Raw genomic sequence first — 19,083 nt, forward strand, 5'->3', positions numbered from 1 at the left:
AATACATACATCTTTCTTCTCACAAACATACTGCCAAATCTTCCCTTTTACTCTCATCTGTACTACATCCACGCATATCCACATCCACGTACCTTAGGGTACTGGTTGGAAAATTCCTGGACCCTCTTATGCCTTTACTTTTTTTAGAAGTGTCCCCTGTGATGTTACAGGTAGAAGGATTCCTTGTCCTTTCCCCCATCCCGTTTTTTGTCGCCTCTTACGACTCAAGTAGGAAGACTTGGTGGTAACACTCTTTTCCCCCACCACAGGGTAAGTGAAAAAAGGAAATGAAAATTCAGAGAAATGGTACAGGACAGTAACAAGGGGTTGGGGGACAGCATAATGGAGGGACAGTAGCAGTATAATAAAAAAGTGTCATAATTTCTCTATGAACAGAGTCTTCCTCTATCACAGACAAAATGATGTGTGGTTCTGGTCTGTAGGGGTGCCCCATAAAGACCCTAAAGTATCAACTGCATGTTACTTTGCCACAATAACATGCAGCCAATACCCCAGACGGGGGTTTTAACCTTTGGCAAGAGATTACCTGATCATACGTCCACTCTCCAAGCTGAGGCCATAGCGGTCCAAGGAGCGCTCTAATACCTCGAACTGGTCCTGTGGTGGTCCACACGGACTCATATTCTCTGCTAGGCAACTTAGATACGACACAGCCCAGCGACAATGTACGCCTACTGACCTCCATCCTAGCGCTCCTGCTGAAGCTACACCAGCAAGGCAGGAGGGTTACGCTCAACTGGGTCCCAAGCCATATAGGCGTCCCAGGCAATGAGCTAGCCGATGCGGCAGCAGAGTCGGCGCGCTAAAGACCCGAAGTCGATGTTGTCGTCCCTCTCAGCAGAAATCAGTTGCGCATACGCACCAGGGCTCTTAATCAGGTACAACGGTTCCTTCAGCACAGACTGGAGGCAGTGGTATCAGAGAGGGCAAGGTGGTACAGGGTAATCACCGACTGCGAACCCCTTGTACTTCCTCGCTCCACACCTAGAAAAGTGGAAGCTCTGCTCTTGCGTCTGCGGCTGGAGGACAGTTGTTTCTGGCAAATCAAAAGAAATCCTACACCTGAAAAAAGAAGATGACATCATTGTAGCCACCCAGAAGCCACCCTCGAGCACTACTTCCAGTATTGCCCCCGCAACTGCTTTTCTGAGGAGAGCGCCCCCGACAATATCTGAGGGTCTTGTGCGCCCCCTATGCAGCCACCTCAGCCAATTAGAATTGCGTCGGCTGGTGGAGTGTCAGCCCCCCTTTAATTCTCATATGTTGATTTATCACTGTTGATTTAATTCACTGTTAATGTTAGCAAAGGGTGCATTCACCGGGATGTGCATACATATCCCACATATGTATGCACATCTTGTGGATGTATGAGTGGGTGTGGCCAAATCCACATACTTGTACACTGAATCACCCTACAAACGGGCTCACCATAAAAGGCCGTGGGAATCACATTACCAAATTACCAAGTCAAGTCAAGTTGTGTGACGGCCAGTTTGGTTTTGACCAGCGGCGCGTCACTACACTCATTTCTAATAAAGAAAAAATAGTTTGTGGTGTGTAAAGGTTGCGTGATGTCGTCATATACAAATGGCAACAGTGTGTGGATGGACAGGGAATTAAAGTGCTAGGCAAAGGTTTTGAACACGTGGGTATGTATGGAAGGACATGGGAAGTGAATATTCTTTTGTTTGCGAATGACCCTAGACCTGGGACTGGTTCTAGGGAGAGGCTACACACATTATGACTGAGTTTGGAAGGGTATGTGGGGAAAGTTACGAATAAATGTGTAAAATAATGAAATGTACAAGGAGTGATGATGGTGGCAGATTGAATGCGAGTGTAAAATGCGGATTGATGAAGAGGAACTTAAAATACCTGGGTTCACATATGGCAGTGAATGTGGGAACGGATACATATTTTGAGTAGAGTGAGAAACGCTGAGGTGAAGAAGAGAACGGGAAGCCATTATTTAATTTGAACATGGAAAAATGAACGAGAAAATACAAGCAAAGAGCGTGTGGAGAGCATAAATGGGTGAAGTGAGCTTGATAGGAAGATCGATATTGAGATGGATGGAATGAAGGATACACTTGCATATCTGTCGAGCAGGGGAGAGAAACTGCAAAAATGGATTAAGGGATGATGCTGCCATGGTGGACCCAAAAACCAACAAAAGAAAAATTCCAAAAATAATTTCTTTACTTATGACGCGGCGAGACTTTGAACATGAATGAGACTCGTTGACTTCGAGATTCGAGTGTTCGAGTTACAGTTTTCATTCGAAAACTGTAACTGTCCAGTTGGCGAAGTCAACGGTTACAAAACCAGCTTCAACCCGTCAGTCACCAACGCTTGCACCCAGTGACCAGTTAATCGAAGGATTTAGTACACATTAAATCCATATAAAAAACTCTCGCATCAACGGTAAGTAAAACGTATATTTAATTCGTAAGCGTGATTTCCTCTTGTTACTACTCAACTTCGAAACTGCAGACTCTAGCAGCCTTCTATAACCTGACCGTTCCGCCGGCTCGTCAATGTGTGCCCTTCCAAAACCCGACCTTGATTCTGTAGCAATACATTAAATATTCAGGTGCATTGATACCAATACCTCTGTAGCTATAGTTATTAGTCTTCATGGCAACCCTAAAACCTCTATTGTTAACAAGGTTGTCAATATTTGCATGCACCCTGCAAACATGATTTAGTGGGCCAACATTGGCCCTAGGTTGGCGTATATCGGTAACAAATGGGCCAACCTAGGTCCAATGTTGGCCCACTAAATCATGTTTGTAGAGACACGCGGTCATGAATAAACATTAGTCTGTGTACATCAGTGTATGCACCAACCTGATTCACCCTGTCTGCCTGCCTCCCTCAATGCCTGATTACCTTCCCACCTATCTGCTTATTGGATCCCCCCTACCCCCATTATCCCTGTCCATCGTCTCCCACTTGTAGCTCACTTCCTTGATTTACTCCAGTAGCATGTCACTCGTTCCCTTTACCCATTATTTATTTCTCCTTGTTTGTACATTGCCCCCTACCCTGCTTACATTAACCGTAATTGGTTGCTGGCCATTGTAATTGTTCCACCATTTGCCTTTTGTAGTTTCCCTCCCCTACCCTTGCCATGTCCTCTTGGCCCGTTTGCCTATTATACTTGTCTTGCCACTTGCCCATCGTCCTGTTTCTTATCCCCTGATTCGTTCCTTACTTTCCTCTTTTCCCTTAATCCACTTCCCTCGCCCTGCTTGCCTGTTGCCCCCCACCTGGCCCCCTGCTTGCCTGTTGCCCCCCACCTGGCCCCCTGCTTGCCTGTTGCCCCCCACCTGGCCCCCCTGCTTGCCTGTTGCCCCCCACCTGGCCCCCCTGCTTGCCTGTTGCCCCCACCTGGCCCCCCAGCTTGCCTGTTGCCCCCCACCTGGCCCCCCTGCTTGCCCGTTGCCCCCACCTGGCCCCCCTGCTTGCCCGTTGTCTCCACCTGGCCCCCCTGCTTGCCCGTTGCCCCCACCTGGCCCCCCTGCTTGCCCGTTGCCCCCCACTTGGCCCCCCTGCTTGCCCGTTGCCCCCACTTGGCCCCCCTGCTTGCCCATTGCCCCCCACCTGGCCCCCCCTGCTTGCCCGTTGCCCCCCACCTGGCCCCCCCTGCTTGCCCGTTGCCCCCCACTTGGCCCCCCTGCTTGCCCGTTGCCCCCCACGTGGCCCCCGTGCTTGCCCGTTGCCCCCCACCTGGCCCCATGCTTGCCCGTTGCCCCCCACCTGGCCCCATGCTTGCCCGTTGCCCCCCACCTGGCCCCATGCTTGCCCGTTGCCCCCCACCTGGCCCCATGCTTGCCCGTTGCCCCCCACCTGGTCCCCCTGCTTGCCCGTTGCCCCCACCTGACCCCCTGCTTGCCTGTTGCCCCCCACCTGACCCCCTGCTTGCCTGTTGCCCCCCACCTGGCCCCCCTGCTTGCCTGTTGCCCCCCACCTGGCCCCCCTGCTTGCCCGTTGCCCCCCACCTGGCCCCCCTGCTTGCCCCTTGCCCCCCACCTGGCCCCCCTGCTTGCCCGTTGCCCCCCACCTGGCCCCCCTGCTTGCCCGTTGCCTCCACCTGGCCTCCCTGCTTACCCGTTGCCCACCTACCTGGCCCGCCTGCTTGCACGTTGCCCACACTACCTGGCCCCCCTGCTTGCCCGTTGCCACCCACCTGGCCCCATGCTTGCCCGTTGCCCCCCACCTGGCCCCATGCTTGCCCGTTGCCCCCCCACCTGGCCCCCCTGCTTGCCCGTTGCCCCCCACCTGGTCCCCCTGCTTGCCCGTTGTCCCCACCTGACCCCCTGCTTGCCCGTTGCCCCTCACCTGGCCCCCCTGCTTGCCCGTTGCCCCTCACCTGGCCCCCCTGCTTGCCCGTTGCCCCTCACCTGGCCCCCCTGCTTGCCCGTTGCCCCCCACCTGGCCCCCCTGCTTGCCCGTTGCCCCCCACCTGGCCCCCCTGCTTGCCTGTTGCCCCCCCCTGCTTGCCCATTGCCCCCCACCTGGCCCCCCTGCTTGCCCGTTGCCCCCCACCTGGCCCCCCTGCTTGCCCGTTGCCCCCACCTGGCCCCCCTGCTTGCCCGTTGCCCCCACCTGGCCCCCCTGCTTGCCCGTTGCCCCCCACCTGGCCCCCCTGCTTGCCCGTTGCCTCCACTACCTGGCCCGCCTGCTTGCACGTTGCCCACACTACCTGGCCCCCCTGCTTGCCCGTTGCCCACACTACCTGGCCCGCCGGCTTTCACGGTGCCCACACTACGTGGCCCCCCTGCTTGCCCGTTGCCACCCACCTACCTGGCCCCCCTGCTTGCCTCTTACCCCCCACCTGGCCCCCCCTACTTGCCCTTTACACCCCCCACCCGGCCCTCTGCTTGCCAGCTATCCCCTTGAGTATTTTTTAGATGTGCACACTTGGGTAATATAGCAATAGAAAATTGGGTATTTTTGTAAATTATAATACATCAACACAGTAAGTTTTTATTGGCAGAAATGTATAACAAAACTACTTGCTAAAAGCAGGTACTCTACCAAATGGAGCGGCAACGTTAGGTCCGAGACACCATGTTGTCTGTCGAGTCCAGTCAGTTTGATGGCGTTGACATTGTGTACTGAGCGTTTTCTCACTGACATTGCCACACTACATATTTTTAAAACTGTGCAATTGAGCTGAGCTTCATGCTTTCCTTCAAGCTATGAAACTCCTATACCCCACAGTCCTATCGGATGCCAGAATTGGCCAACATCCCTGATGACCTCTAGAATTACAGGTACCACATTACTAAATGCAGGTTAGGTAAGACTAATTTATCATTAATTTCTTCAACCTCGCATTTATCAAAACGAAGGTGGAGTCTGAAGCAGTCATAGGTCAGTTTGTTAGTGCATCACTTTTAGGAATTTTTTCAGATTTATTTCCACCAAGAAAAACTTGTATTACATAGACATGATTTACAAGATATATAATTTTCTATTGCTATATCCAGAACCACTAAACGCCCTCCAGAATCTTGTCCGTAATCATGTCACTTTCTGCTCCATCAACAGACTATACATTGCTGGTATCCATACCTGACCCCCCACCCCCTTAAAAGGACAGTTTACCTGGCCAGGGTGTGGTGTGGTCATTATCCAGCCCTAAGTTACCAGAAGAGGCTGAATGACTTCATTGCGGGTAACTGTCCATGATGCAAAACTTCCCTATACAACACTATATGGAAGACTATTGTACACATGCATGTTGATAACACAATACGGTATAAAGGAATTGTGGGAAAATGGTTCCAGCCGTGGTTTACCTCAGGGTGACGTGACTACTCAGCTAGTCTAGGAAATGACAAAACATCACTGAAGAAACTCTTGGAATGTTCTGTTGCATTGTGGGACTTGTCACCAGCTGAAAGTAGGAAGAAGGGAGCAATTGTCAGCTGTTTGAAGAGGTGATAAATAAAATAATTGAGATCTTGTGCACATTAGTGCCAGGCCCTAGGCGCTGCACCTCTGGAGTTGAGGGGGTGGACAAGTTTTAAAAAATGGGCAGTTCTGCTCCATGTAGGACCACAGGGCCTTGCAGTAATAATTTCAAGGTGACGAGATTAAGGAATGGTCTTATCTTGGATGTAATCTCTTTTCAGATGACCCCTACTTTTGTGTTTGTATTCCTCATGGCCATGGGTGGTTGGTGTGGAGTAGTGAGGGTAAGATAGTTGTTTAAGTGTGAAATGAATGTATAGTTCTTGGTATCAGACTGCATCTTGTTTAACTGGTTGTTCATTACAGGAGGATGTGAATCACTCAAGAAAGGCCCCAAAGAAAAGCTGCTTGCAAGATTATAATAACTGCCGAAAAACCTATCATCGTTTTGCCTGTCTAGCCTGCTTTCTGAATTGCAAGGAAGGTGACCATACAAAATATGGATGTCAAACACTGGCAGGGCATAGCTATTCCAGTTTCGGTTTCCCTTCAATAAAAGTTCATGATAGATTAGGAAGTGCAAGTCAAGATTCAAAATCTGTGGAGGCTGCAGCTGTAGAAGAGACAGCCATGAGTGATACAGAGGTCAATTCAATAAGAGCTGTGCAAGGTGCAGCTGTGGAGGGTGCTGCTGCAGGAGCTGTCAATTTAATAACAGCTGTGCAAGGTGCAGCTGTGGAGGGTGCTGCCGCAGGAGCTGTCAATTCAATAACAGCTGTGCAAGGTGCAGCTGTGGAGGATGCTGCCGCAGGAGCTGTCAATTCAATAACAGCTGTGCAAGGTGCAGCTGTGGAGGGTGCCACCGCAGGAGCTGTCAATTCAATAAGAGCTAGGCAAGGTGCAGCTGTGGAGGGTGCCGCCGCAGGAGCTGTGAGAGTTGTAAGTGGTGCTGCCACAAATGGTAAGCACACTGCCACTGGAAATGGTACAGACACTGCTGCTGGAAATGGTACGGATGCTGCCACTGGAAATGGTACGAATACTGCCGCTAGAAATGATACGGATACTGCCGCTGGAAATGGTACGGATGCTGCCGCTGGAAATGGTACGAATGCTGCCACTGGAAATGGTACGGATGCTGCCACTGGAAATGGTACGGATGCTGCCGCTGGAAATGGTACAGATGCTGCCGCTGGAAATGGTACGGACGCTGCCGCTGGAAATGGTACGGATGCTGCCGCTGGAAATGGTACGGACGCTGCCGCTGGAAATGGTACGGACGCTGCCGCTGGAAATGGTACGGACGCTGCCGCTGGAAATGGTACGGACGCTGCTGCCGGAAATGGTACGGACGCTGCCGCCGGAAATGGTACGGACGCTGCCGCCGGAAATGGTACGGACGCTGCCGCCGGAAATGGTACGGACGCTGCCGCCGGAAATGGTACGGACGCTGCCGCCGGAAATGGTACGGACGCTGCCGCCGGAAATGGTACGGACGCTGCCGCCGGAAATGGTACGGACGCTGCCGCTGGAAATGGTACGGACGCTGCCGCTGGAAATGGTACGGACGCTGCCGCTGGAAATGGTACGGACGCTGCCCAAGGAGATGGTACGGACGCTGCCCAAGGAGATGGTACGGACGCTGCCCAAGGAGATGGTACGGACGCTGCCCAAGGAGATGGTACGGACGCTGCCCAAGGAGATGGTACGGACGCTGCCCAAGGAGATGGTACGGACGCTGCCCAAGGAGATGGTACGGACGCTGCCCAAGGAGATGGTACGGACGCTGCCGCTGGAAATGGTACGGACGCTGCCCAAGGAGATGGTACGGACGCTGCCCAAGGAGATGGTACGGACGCTGCCCAAGGAGATGGTACGGACGCTGCCCAAGGAGATGGTACGGACACTGCCCAAGGAGATGGTACGGACGCTGCCCAAGGAGATGGTACGGACGCTGCCCAAGGAGATGGTACAGACGCTGCCCAAGGAGATGGTACGGACGCTGCCCAAGGAGATGGTACGGACGCTGCCCAAGGAGATGGTACGGACGCTGCCCAAGGAGATGGTACGGACGCTGCCCAAGGAGATGGTACGGACTCTGCCAAAGGAAATGGCACGGACGCTGCCGAAGGAAATGGCACCGACGCTACCGAAGCTAACGGTACGGACAGTGCTGCACTAGTGTGAATGTTGTAGGTGCCACCACCATGAATACTACAGAACATTCAAGCAATATTGGAGAAGGTGCTTAATGTGTGTGATTCAAAGTTTAAACTTTTAGTAAATTTTACATGTACCTTTATTCTAGAATTTTTTCAACCTGCAAATGTAATATGGAAAGCTTGGGTATTTTTAATACATTAACAAGCTTGTATTAATTGCAAACAAAACGTGTCAAAATGGGTCGATGAAAATTTTTCAACAAAGTGGATAACCTATCCTGAATCCTTGTTATAAATTAGTTTGAATTTTGACAAAGGCCCATACGTGTTAGTCAAAGCTTGATCAGTTTGGCACATGTTTGAACAACCTGGAAAGTATCTTCACAAGGTTAAAAGGTTGGGATATCTAAGGAGTGAAGATGTGAAATTGCTATTGCTATTAGTTCACTGGTCCTTTGTGCAACGCAATTACAGATTACTGATAATTCATCAGCACTTGTCCATGGTAACAATTTCACATGTAGGTGTGGGCACCTTTAATGATGTTCTTTAATTCCAGGACTATTTATTTGTCATAGTTTAGGTAAGTACCCTCTTGTAGAATAGTGTGGAGAGATAAATATTGGGGGGAGAGATAGGGTCAATCCAGTGGATGTTGCCAGTTAGCTGGGAACTGCAAGCCTACAAAAGCCCTGGGGTAATGTATTGATAGATAGTATACAGGATAAGAGCTATGCCCATAGGATCTTCTCTGCATACCTATACAAGGCGGTTCCATTTCCAGTACCACCTATCATCCCCATCCATAAAGCTGTCTATCCTCTTAACAGCCAATAATTTCATCAGTCACTACATGGTTACTAAGTCTATTTCATTTAACTATTTGATTGTTAAACCAGTTTTTGCCATTTCCTTGAACCTAGATTTGTCCAATTTCAATCCATTACTAAGTTTTGTCCTCTTGTATGATATCTGCATCATCCTTGTTAAAATCCTTGTACTTGCCCATTTGATTTAACTCGTCCAAACTCTTCCATGAAAAGTGTATTCGCATTTCTCATTACTCAAAACAGTATCAAATTGCCTTTTTCTTGTAACATTAGCAGTTCCATGGTATTCAGTCTTTGTATGATTTATCAGCAAGATCTGGAACCATTTTAGTGGTACTCACCCGGTAAACTAAAGCTGCTTACAGGGATTGGTCCCACCTGTATGAGAGCCATTGGCATGGGGTATTGTGGTTAGTTGGCCCCCCAACTCTTGGGGTTGGGGGTCCCACAACAGATGCTGCCACATACATAATCCAAGATTCTAGATGTAACATACAATACGTCCATGTCATTGAAACTCATCTCAAACATATGGACTAAATGCACACCTAGACTTAATGTGCTTGAATTGCAGGAACAATATTTGGACGAAAAACCAATACCACAGCATACAAATGATGCATACACTTGGTTATGAATTAAGAGCCCCTAATCTCCCCAAGAAACCTCTCACCCTTCAGACCATATAAAATGCACTAAAGACAATTACAGGCTGCACAAATACAACTACAGACAATTTACACCATGAAACAAGTCCTCAAAGTCGAGGATCACCTTGACATTAGGCATACACACTTGCCACAGCCTCCACAAACTTAGCATACCCACTACACTACATAGCAGAACCCACATGTGCCAAGAAATGCCAAAAGGCCCAAGTACCCATATCACACACGCATACTATTTTCCTCCACAACTATCAGACCACTCCCCAGACCCTGATCCATTGATGCATTTGGGGGCTTAGGTGACAATGGCCAAGGGGGAATCTTGCCAGGACACTGATAAGTACACTGTTTTGATGACCTTGCTTTTCTGCTGCTGACACAACAAATTGTAGTCAGGCCTATTTCTTTTGACTATTTAATTCTTCCCTTCATCTTTTAGATGACCTTGGCTTGTCTTATGAACTGGATATTCTATATTCTACATGCATTCACTCCTTGGCAGGCCCCTTGGGTTGCAGACTTCAGTCTGTTCAGGGTCAGGTCCCAGGCATGCAGTTACAAGTCCCCTGTATTTGTGGGTAATGGGGGGTACCAGGCACCAGGGCTGATGGTGGGAAGGGTCTTGACCCCATTGATAAGTGTTTGTCCACCTTAAGGAAGGCACTCTCCTTAGCAGAAGACTGATCCCCACAGGCACCCTTTCATGTGCAGAGTTTCACAGGATAGGAGGACTGCAATCCTCCAAAAGGGGGTACACTATTGTAGACTTGCTGCCACTACAACTTCTCCTGATGGAGCAGGGACTCCTAAAACCCCATCTCTTGTTGATGACCTTGAAAAGGAAAAAGACTTGGGAAATGTTTTGGAATTTATATTAACTGGAACTATGCACAGCTGATTTTTAATAAATTCTAAATCTATGTTGGTACAGAAGGTTCCATTGAATTAGAGCTTTGATACTGTTTATGGATAATTTAAGTTGGGAGCAATAAAAGTTAGAAATAGACTTGGAGAGGAAAATTAGGTACTTTGAAACATGGATAACTTTTTCAAATGCCAAAAATGCTATGAAAGTTTTCAAAGAACTTACACCCAGAAATATAGAAATGCAGTGCTCTCTGGCAGACTCTCATCCTATGTATCTGGACATGCACAAACCACCTGACCAAAATGAAGACCCCCTAAGAAAATACCAATATATAAAGATCACCTGATCCACCTAGATGGCAAATCATAACTCACGGTAATTGTGGAAATCTCTTCAGACTGAAGAAATTCATAAACCAAAAGCTTGCTCATATAAAAACATCAGACATAAACACTTTGGATGAAATAGTTTTCTTGTCAAACACAATCTATTGGACAGGCAGCAATACTATTAAATATAGAGGACAGATAGGACAAAAAGAAAGCCTAAAAAACTTTAAGGGAGTAATCTTTAATAAAGATGTATATGACCTGCCAGAAGAGGAAATTTTAGATATTGTGCCCCGATATCATGTGGAAGATCTTTAAAGTACCATGCTCACTGATGACCATAATGTTTGTAAATTCACATTTGCCAAATGAAATTGTTCTGCAGAAGGAAATAATGAAGGTGCGACCATACAAGCCCAGGGTGCTCCAGTGCTATAATTGCTATAGCTTTGGTCATGCTTCCAGTATTTGTGTTGGTGAGTGTCAATATTGTTCATAGCATGAACCTGGTGAATGTGATAGACCATGGTATGCACAAATTGTAAGGGAAACAATCGTGCATACAATAAGATTTGCAAGATGCATGTCTGGGAAAAGTAGGCATTAATAAAGTCCTTAGATAAGCATATCAGCATGTGCCAAGCCAAGAAGCTCCTTACCAAGAATTCCTACATATTTAGTTAAAACTAAATCTTTCGCAACAATAGATAATACAGTGAGACCTCTCATTAACGGACGTTGATTAGCTGTGTTTTCAGTGTCTTTGGTGCTGTTTAGTGCGTGCAGTCACTATGCCACCCAAAAACCACTCCAAAACGCCAAAAACACCGCAAACAGCTAATTAACGTCTGTTAATGAGAGGTCTCACTGCACTCTAATTTCCAATGCTGGAGCTTCAAAACCACCCATAACGAGGCTTCCAGAGCCTCCACTTGTGAGATTCTCTGAGCCTCCTTTGATAGAACTCCTTGGGCCCCTTCTGATGGGGCCCCCTGGTTCCCATGAGAGGGGGCTTCCCAGCCCTGATCTGAAGGGGCAATCCAACCCCCCCTCAGATGGGACCTCCAGGACCACCTCTGTTGGGGGCTTCCCAGCCCTGATCTGAAGGGGCAATCCAACCCCCCCTCAGATGGGACTTCCGGGACCTCCTCTGTTGGGACTTCACAGGCCTTTTGTGTTGAGATCTCACGAGTTCACCCCACAGGAACACACCAAACTTCCTCCTTGGAGATACGACATAGTTCCTCCCCAAAGCCAAAGAACCAGCCCACATCTCAGGACCAAGCTGGTCCTGGGGAGCGGCGTGGATCCCTAAATTTGAAAAAAAAAAAATTGGCAGAAAAAAATACTCGGTATAGAGTTAAAAAAAAAAAAAAAAAAAAAAAAAAAATTGTCCAAAATCATCCTCCTGTGATAATACACCGGCGAAACTATGATGAAGAAATGGAGACCCTCAAAGTATGCCAAAATAGGGCTCACACTCCATCTCCCCATTTTTCACCTCAGTCATCCAGCTATAACAAATGTTAGAGTAGGCCACCTCGTCTTGTCAAAAAAGTCCTCATTTTTGTCCTCGGGCAAAGGGAAAAATAAAATTAAAGACAAGAATCGGACAGTTTGATTGTTTGCCCGATGAAATTGCCCGTTGTCAAGCAAAGCCCTCGTGCCCGGCGGACAGTGCTCGACCGTGAGGATGTGGCATAAGAACCAGATTCACCCAAATTATTTTGCAGGCTTGTGCTATGCAAATCTTTCCTAACAGATGGAGCACACTATGTTCATTATACCTTGATCCAACATTAGAAGATGGACTGTGAGATAGATCCGGCAATCCACAGCAACTTGAGCCGAGTGATTTACAGTCCCTAATTGATCAACTATCCCAACCCTATATTCTTATTGGCGACCTTAAAGTAAAGCATATGCTTTGGGGAGAATCCCACTGTGATCACTGGGGTTATTTAATAGAGATGCTAGACAATGACATAACTTTAATGAATGATAGATCCCCTTCAAGATATGATATTGAAATCAAAGACTGCTACTAACCTCACAATCTGTTCTTCAACTTTGAAGTTAGACTTCCTGTGGTCAGTGACTAGAAATAATCACAGCCCTTATCAATGGCCTATCCTCTTGAAATATATACAGAATACTCCATCTCCATGCTTACCCAAGTGGAAAACTGATGAGGCAGATTAGGGCCTGCTCCATAGCTCGACTAAAGTTGATTGTAGCCTCATAAAATTTCAAAGTTGTTTATCAGTATATAAAGATCTTGAGAATTTATATATATGGGGCCATGATGTCTATATCTAGAACGTCGGGAAATCCTCATCCTACAGTCCCTTGGTGGATTGATTCTTGCACAATAAGTCCGAAAGTAGCAAGAACTTGTTACAAAAGATATTGTAAATACCCTTGTCTTGTTAGTAAAATTATCTATAAAAGAGCTCTTGCAAAAGAAAAGAAAAAATATTCAAACAAGCAAGGAGGGAATCCTTTATTAGATGTATTAGTGAATTAGAATACAATTCTCCTCCACTGGTCTGGAACGGAATACAAAAATTGCAAAGAAAATTTGTACTACTGTACCTCGTTTACTTAAAATGAAAGTACAAGATGCACAAATATCTAATACAGGGGAGATGGCTGAAGCTTTTGGCAAGCATTTTGCAATTGTATCAAACCTTCACTACTCGCCTTCATTTCAAACCATCAGGAACAATGCCAAAGTTGTTCTTTGTACTAGTTCTAACCCAAAGTAATATAATCTTCCATTCACCCTTGAAGAACTCTAACATGCAATATCTTTATCTTTACCAACATCTGCAGAAGATGGTGAGATTTATCCCATGATCTCAAACCTGCTGCCAAGCACCAAAAAATTCCTATTAGACATCTTGAATAGTTTTTGGAATGCTAGAACTTAAGATTACAGAATTTTAATAATTGTCCCTGTCTTAAAACCTCTAAAAGACTTGTCTTCCCCATAATTATAGACCCATAGCCCTCATGAGCTGTATTAAGCTGTGTCCAGACAATCTGGCGTGCCTGTCAGGCAGCGTGTTTGGTGGGCAAATTCTGCTGGGCCTGTGCATGAATGTTGTCTACACAGACCTCGAAGATTTGACCAAGTTGGCCGGCAAAGAAGAAGAAACACAGCAAGAAACAGAAGTTGTCGACCAAACTGGCTTGAATTTGGAATGGCTGGCCAAGCTCTGGAACCTGGCAAAAGAATTGAAAGAGGGGTCACAGGAATGGGACGATGATATGGTTCATTCTGTGCAATTTTGCAACAAGGTCGACAAAGTCATGAATCCCTACTAGATGCTCTTTGAATGGAGAAAGAAGCAGCGTCAGCAACTTCCATCAGTGTATTTTCAGCCTCACAAAAAAGAGGCGGTTCCTGCTGCTACTACTGCAGTTGCACCTTTGGAAGAAGTGGAAGAGGTGTCCCAGGAAAGGGCACCGCCGTCTGAAGAGATGTAAAATACAATCATCGGCTGCACGGTAGTCATCATCAGCTTCATCATTTCTACTGTGCAGAAAATTCATCATCATCATTCATATTTTACTTCAACTTCTTTTGTGTTGAGTAAAGTAACAATCTTTATTTTTTTTAATTATAAGTGTAATTGCTTAACAGTTGTCCTTGTTAATAGAGTACTGTAATGGGTGGGTTATTAACAGTACAGGGAGGGTTTTAAAAGTCTAAATACACATTAGATAAATACTGTAAATATGGTGTCCCTACTTCGCTGAAATGCAGTTATCGTGGCTGGCCTCGGAACCAATCTACTGCAATAAACGAGGGATCACTGTATAGCCATATTTTTCGATTTAGAGACCCTACAATACTACCTAATGAACTGGCAACTTGTTGGAACTTACTGAATGGAGTATTGATGGAAATGCATTCTATACCTTGAAAGATTTTATTTCAGAACATTACCTAAAAGTGAGAATAGGCTTGGCTACATCTGCCAACCTTCAGGAAGAAGGGATCTCGCAGGGAAGTGTTCTCAGCCCAACACTGGTTAATATAGCCATAATTAGCCTACTTGAGAAAGTTCTTGTTGGAGTACAAGGACAGTTATTTACAGATGACTATTCAGTATTCTGCACTGCATCTACAGCTACTGAGGCCTCCCACAAGATCTAGGCGGCTATTAACACTGCAAATATTTGAGCAAGTACTAGAGGCTTTGGATTCTCCCCTGAGAAAACCAAAGCCATCCGTTTTTGTCGATCAAGACGTAGATAAGAGATTCCTACATTGTTCATAAATCATTCTATCTTGCCATATGAAGATCATGTAAAGTATCTTGGTATTGTTTTTGACAGGAAATTAACTTTTACTCAACGCATTATTGAAATAGAAAGTAATGTAAACACCCTGAAGGTAATCTCTGGCTTTAATTAGGGAGCCAATGGAACTTCACTTTTAAGAACTTATCAAGCCTTGCGTCGTAGTAAAATAGATTTATGGGTCAGAATGTAAGACAACATTAGCTAAGCTGGACTAGGTTCATAATATGGCATTATGTATATACATGGGAGCTTACCACATTTCTTCTGTGGAGAGCTTATATGTAGATGCTGGATTTCCCCCACTACTTAATTGTAGAAAAGAGGTTTGTGATATTTATCAAGAATCCTTTTTAACAAGTCCAATCCAAATTACAAATATGTAAAACAACCAAATGATAGGACACCAAACAGACCAAAACCACCCAAGCCAGTTGAAGTTTGTCTGGTAGACTCAGCTTGTCAGATAGGACTTCTTCCTCCAGCAGTGGCAGAACTTAACATCCCCAAGTATCTCCCTTGGAAAAGAGAAAAATTACGAGTATGTACAGCATGATATGAGAAGAAAAGATATTCAGATGCCCAGCTCAAGACAAATTTTCTTGAACATACATCTGAGCACTTGAACGCCATCAGCATTTATACAGATGGATCAAAAACCCCTGATGGAGTAGGCTGCTCTGTGATGATGCCAGACATTGTAATTAAAAAGGAATTCCCTGCAGTTTCCTCTGTTTTTACAGCAGAACTGCTGGTAGTCCTAAACGTCTTAAAATATATATTTTCTAATTGCCCCTATGGTACAAGTTATGTTGTATACACTGACTCATTGAGTCTCTTATCTTTAGGGAAGTTGTTTCCATCTCATTATCTGGTCCAAGGAATTAAAGATTGGACTTTTCTATTAATCAGTAGAAAAGGAATAAATGTAAATTTTTGTTGGGTTCCAGCCCATGTTGGAATCGCTGATAATAAACAGGCTGATGTAGCAGCGAAGGCAGTAACCATGCTTGACCACTGTTTCAGCATGGGAAGCCCCATTCCAGATTTTAGAAATGTTATTAAATCTTATTGCAGAGACCAGTGGCAAGATCAATGGTCTAATTTGACAAATAATTTTAAATTAAAGAATATTAGACCTGTTCAATCATGGCTCCACTGCCCAATGAACAGGTCTAGCATTATTTAAACTAGGTTGCGAATCGGCCACATTTGTGCAACCCATAAATATCTGATGATGAGTGGGGTAGAGAGGCAAGTTCCTCAGTGCTTTACTTGTCAGTAAAACATGTTTTGGTAGAATGTCCCTTGTATGAAAATCAGCATAGGACTGTCACTCTTAGAAAGTCCTTGGTAGAATTTTTTAATGAACATTCTGCATTGGAACATAGCATAAAATTCTTAAAAGAAGTAAATCTGTTTTACAGTATTTAATTTAAACTACACTAATTGTACTCTTTATTCAGTCTTGCATTAATTATAGGATAGGAATGCATTTGGGGTTGAAAAAATTTCACATACCAGTGTACGTGGGTGTTTGTGTATGGGTGTGTATATATAAATGTTTAGGTATATATACATATGTGGGTGTATGTATTTACCAAGCTACACTTGTGGTGTCTCAGCTCAGTATGTCATCATATGTAATTTGCTCTTAAATTTGTGTATTGTTTTTGCACACACTATTGTTTCATCTAGCATGTTCCATACATCCACCATTCTGTGGGAAAGCTGTTCTTTTTCGGGTCTCTTCTATAACTGTCCTTTTTGAGCTTCTTTCCATGTCCTCTTGTATCTCTTATATAACTGTCCTTTTTGAGCTTCTTTCCATGTCCTCTTGTATCTCTTATCCCAATTTATTAAGTCTTCTATACCATTAATTTTTCTTCCATTTCTTCATTGTAGAATTTTTCCCAGTTTGATTTAAGAATTTTTTTCCTAAGTTTCTCAAAGTCTGCTTTACTATATATCAGTCTTCCTTTTCTGTGTTTCTCATTTCTCTCTATAAATTTCCTCCTTTAGTTCTAACTCAAGTAGTTTATGGTCACTTCACAATTGGGGTCTTGTATGTGTGTGTATTTACCTAGTGTATTTGTTTCACCCCCCCTTGTCACCACTGTCACTTAAATTTGACTTGTAATATCACTCGTCTCAAGGCCCCTTGCCTTCTTTTTCCTGTAGTCTCACTATTTTCTAGGCCCCGTGCCTAGTTCTCTCGTCCTTTGGGTTAATAAAAGGGTGGTGAATTTTCTTTCTTCTTTCACTGTAATTTCACCTTCTGCTTACACTCGGGATCTCTTTCTCTCGTCTCTACATCGTCTCCTGATCCTCTCTCGATCCTCTCTATATCTTCTCACGAGATCCCGTATCTTACGCTAAGCTACCTTCGCCTGACGTCACTAATTTTTCTAAACCAATCTCCAGTTACTTTTCAAATAAATGTCACTCCTTATGGGCGTGACTTTGAATTCATGCACCAATAGTTTTTTCCTCCTTCTCCACCTTGCACCAACCCGGAAAGCCATTACAATGCCACTAGCGATATTGTTTACCTCAGCATTAGTCAAACAAAGCTAACCTGCGCTTACAGAGTTTGATTACACATCGATTATAAAACAGTCACCACCGTCGGTGTGTTTACATAGACATAGCGTCACCTCATGTTTTCAAAACAACAGGCGAGCAGGCAGGCTCATTTCCATTCGTACAACTACCGGCCTCTTACAGGGCTCTGCAGCTACCCTTGGTCGTCCCGACCAATTTCTTATTTCCCTCTTACAGGGCTTGCTAATATATTTCTAGAATAAGCTAATCTACCCTTGCGTAATTGTTAATCTACCCTCCAAAATACATCATTCATGCAATAAATTGGGAATAATACATAAACATAATACCTATAAATGTGAATAACATGCATCTCAATATATATATATAAGGTATTGAATTAAGCGGTTACATGTTTGCTTTGACAGAGCCAATCTCCGGAATACAACAAAGGCAATCAGTGCTGCCACTAACACTGAAAGTAAGGGTATGATAAGGATTGGTAGTATAGGTAATTCATTTGAGGGAGATCTTGACAATGGTCTTCTCTTAATTTTCAAGGGAGGAGAGTTTTCAGGCAATGTGAAGTTGAAGGTTGAAATGTAGGTGTCCTCGGTTAAATGCATTGTATTAAGGGTATTAGAAATGGTGGAAATAGTGTCTGCATGCAATTCGCAGTTATCTTGAATTGAGACAAGACCTTCAACCAAATCCAATTTAGGACTCAACCCGGGACAATTTATTGATACCTTTGTCTTGTTAGGGAAAAACAGGTAATGAGATCCTTGTATGTTACAATGAGGGATCTGGTCTACCAAAATTTGTTGGTAATGACAATTGTTCATAACAGACATATTCCTAACCAGAGAGTTCATGCGAAGCCTCTCGAAACACAAAAGAGATCATGCTTTCTCTTAGATTGTCTACAGAAAGGATGTAATTGATTATAAAATTTACTATGAGCACTATCTTTCAATTTTGAATGGTTTATCATCTTTTCAATAGCAATTAATTTATAAAACACACTAATCTAGAGTTTGAGTGTCTCTTCTTGTTCAATATTCAGTTTTTTTTTTTCAACACACTTCATTTTCAAAGACAGTCTCATTACTTTAAAATGGTCACAATACTCATGTGTGTACTCAGATGAGAGGTCCTTAAGTCCTAGGTTCCAAGTCTGACCACAGCAGATCCTAGGTTTTAGGTTTCCATGTATCTGCTTGACACCAAGTTCCAGTTGTTTAGATCTCCCATCCCAAATACATACAAATGGTCAATACTATCTGTAAAATACATCAAGATTAATGTTCAACTCTTGAAAAATATCATTATAATATTCTCCATATTCTCCAGGGTTATTAATATTTATGCACAAAGTATTACTATAATCATCTTCATAGATCTGCAAGCTAATTTTCCTTATGT

General features: G+C 44.9%; 1 protein-coding gene across 1 annotated transcript; it reads left to right on the forward strand.

Annotated features, from left to right (window-relative positions):
* Window positions 1-2,307: 2,307 nt before the first annotated feature.
* Window positions 2,308-8,248, forward strand: LOC143036692 (uncharacterized). Its single transcript, XM_076204284.1, has 3 exons — window positions 2,308-2,445; window positions 6,168-6,230; window positions 6,313-8,248. Exons 2-3 carry the CDS (start codon window positions 6,168-6,170, stop codon window positions 8,131-8,133), a joined length of 1,884 nt encoding a protein of 627 aa, XP_076060399.1. The 5' UTR covers window positions 2,308-2,445; the 3' UTR covers window positions 8,134-8,248.
* The last annotated feature ends 10,835 nt before the right edge of the window (window positions 8,249-19,083 follow it).

This window comes from Oratosquilla oratoria, chromosome 21 (assembly GCF_046742065.1).
Source record: "Oratosquilla oratoria isolate Oo_2021 chromosome 21, ASM4674206v1, whole genome shotgun sequence".
Lineage (NCBI taxonomy): Eukaryota > Metazoa > Arthropoda > Malacostraca > Stomatopoda > Squillidae > Oratosquilla > Oratosquilla oratoria.